Genomic DNA, 751 nt, shown 5'->3' with positions numbered 1-751 from the left:
CAGTCACTGAAACTCTTTGGATAAGCATTGTCTTGGGGAAAAAATGTAAACAACTAATGGCCTAGTTTATTTGAGTCTTGGTCAGCGGTCAAGGTTCGGTGATGGAGAAGTCCATTTTAATGTCACCAGTATGAGGTTCAAAGGTTAAATTATAGGTAAGATCTTCCCTTCCATCCCCAGAAGTTTCCCTTGTGGATCTGAAGAAGAACACTCCTTGTTTCCGGTGTGGGTTCCATTCGCAAGCTCCCTGTGAAATGAGAAAAGCAATTAAGGTGAAGAGGTAAAGAGAGTGACACGATTAGTACAATCTTAACTGAATTTCAATTTCAGCTTCATTGAGGAAGATTTATGAAGATGACATTTCATCTGAATGCAGATATTGTTTGTAATTTTAGCAAATACCTCTTCGCTGACTGGTTTGGTTAGGCCCATGCTTACAGTGATGTCCACAGTCAGCTGATACTCCATCCAGAGAGCGACACCATGACAGCGTCCTCTCCTGAAATATCATCAGCCCTTATGAGTACATTCAAGAGCAACCTAGCATCATCTATATAAGACCTATTAGGTGTGTATTTTTATAATACAAATATGTTTTAGTACATTATTCATTTATTTTACCATTCAAAAGTTTGGGGTCGGTAAGATTTTTTTTTTGAAAGAAATTAATTTTTGTTCAGCAAGGACATTAAATTTGAGCAAAAGTAAAAGTAAAGACATTTATGTTACAAAAGATTTCTATTTCAAATAA

The 751-nt window shown here is 36.4% G+C and overlaps 1 protein-coding gene across 1 annotated transcript; it reads right to left on the bottom strand.

Moving 5' to 3' along the window:
- Positions 1-6: 6 nt before the first annotated feature.
- On the bottom strand, positions 7-557 carry LOC107682417 (protein arginine N-methyltransferase 7-like). Its single transcript, XM_016478663.1, has 2 exons — positions 403-557; positions 7-247 (listed from the first exon to the last, which is right to left on the bottom strand). Exons 1-2 carry the CDS (start codon positions 466-468, stop codon positions 89-91), a joined length of 225 nt encoding a protein of 74 aa, XP_016334149.1. The 5' UTR covers positions 469-557; the 3' UTR covers positions 7-88.
- Between the last annotated feature and the right edge of the window lie 194 nt (positions 558-751).

Source organism: Sinocyclocheilus anshuiensis, unplaced genomic scaffold, assembly GCF_001515605.1.
Source record: "Sinocyclocheilus anshuiensis isolate Anshui unplaced genomic scaffold, SAMN03320099.WGS_v1.1 C32180709, whole genome shotgun sequence".
Taxonomy (NCBI): domain Eukaryota; kingdom Metazoa; phylum Chordata; class Actinopteri; order Cypriniformes; family Cyprinidae; genus Sinocyclocheilus; species Sinocyclocheilus anshuiensis.
The sequence above is the reverse complement of the archived record's forward strand: the minus strand, read 5'-3'. Positions and strand labels throughout refer to the sequence as shown.

Excerpts from the sequence above, each read along its gene's own strand:
- LOC107682417 (XM_016478663.1), bottom strand. The coding sequence starts at position 468 with ATGGAGTATCAGCTGACTGTGGACATCACTGTAAGCATGGGCCTAACC. Across the intron at positions 248-402 it reads CCAAACCAGTCAGCGAAGAG|GGAGCTTGCGAATGGAACCC; the intron begins GTATTTGCTAAA and ends CTCATTTCACAG.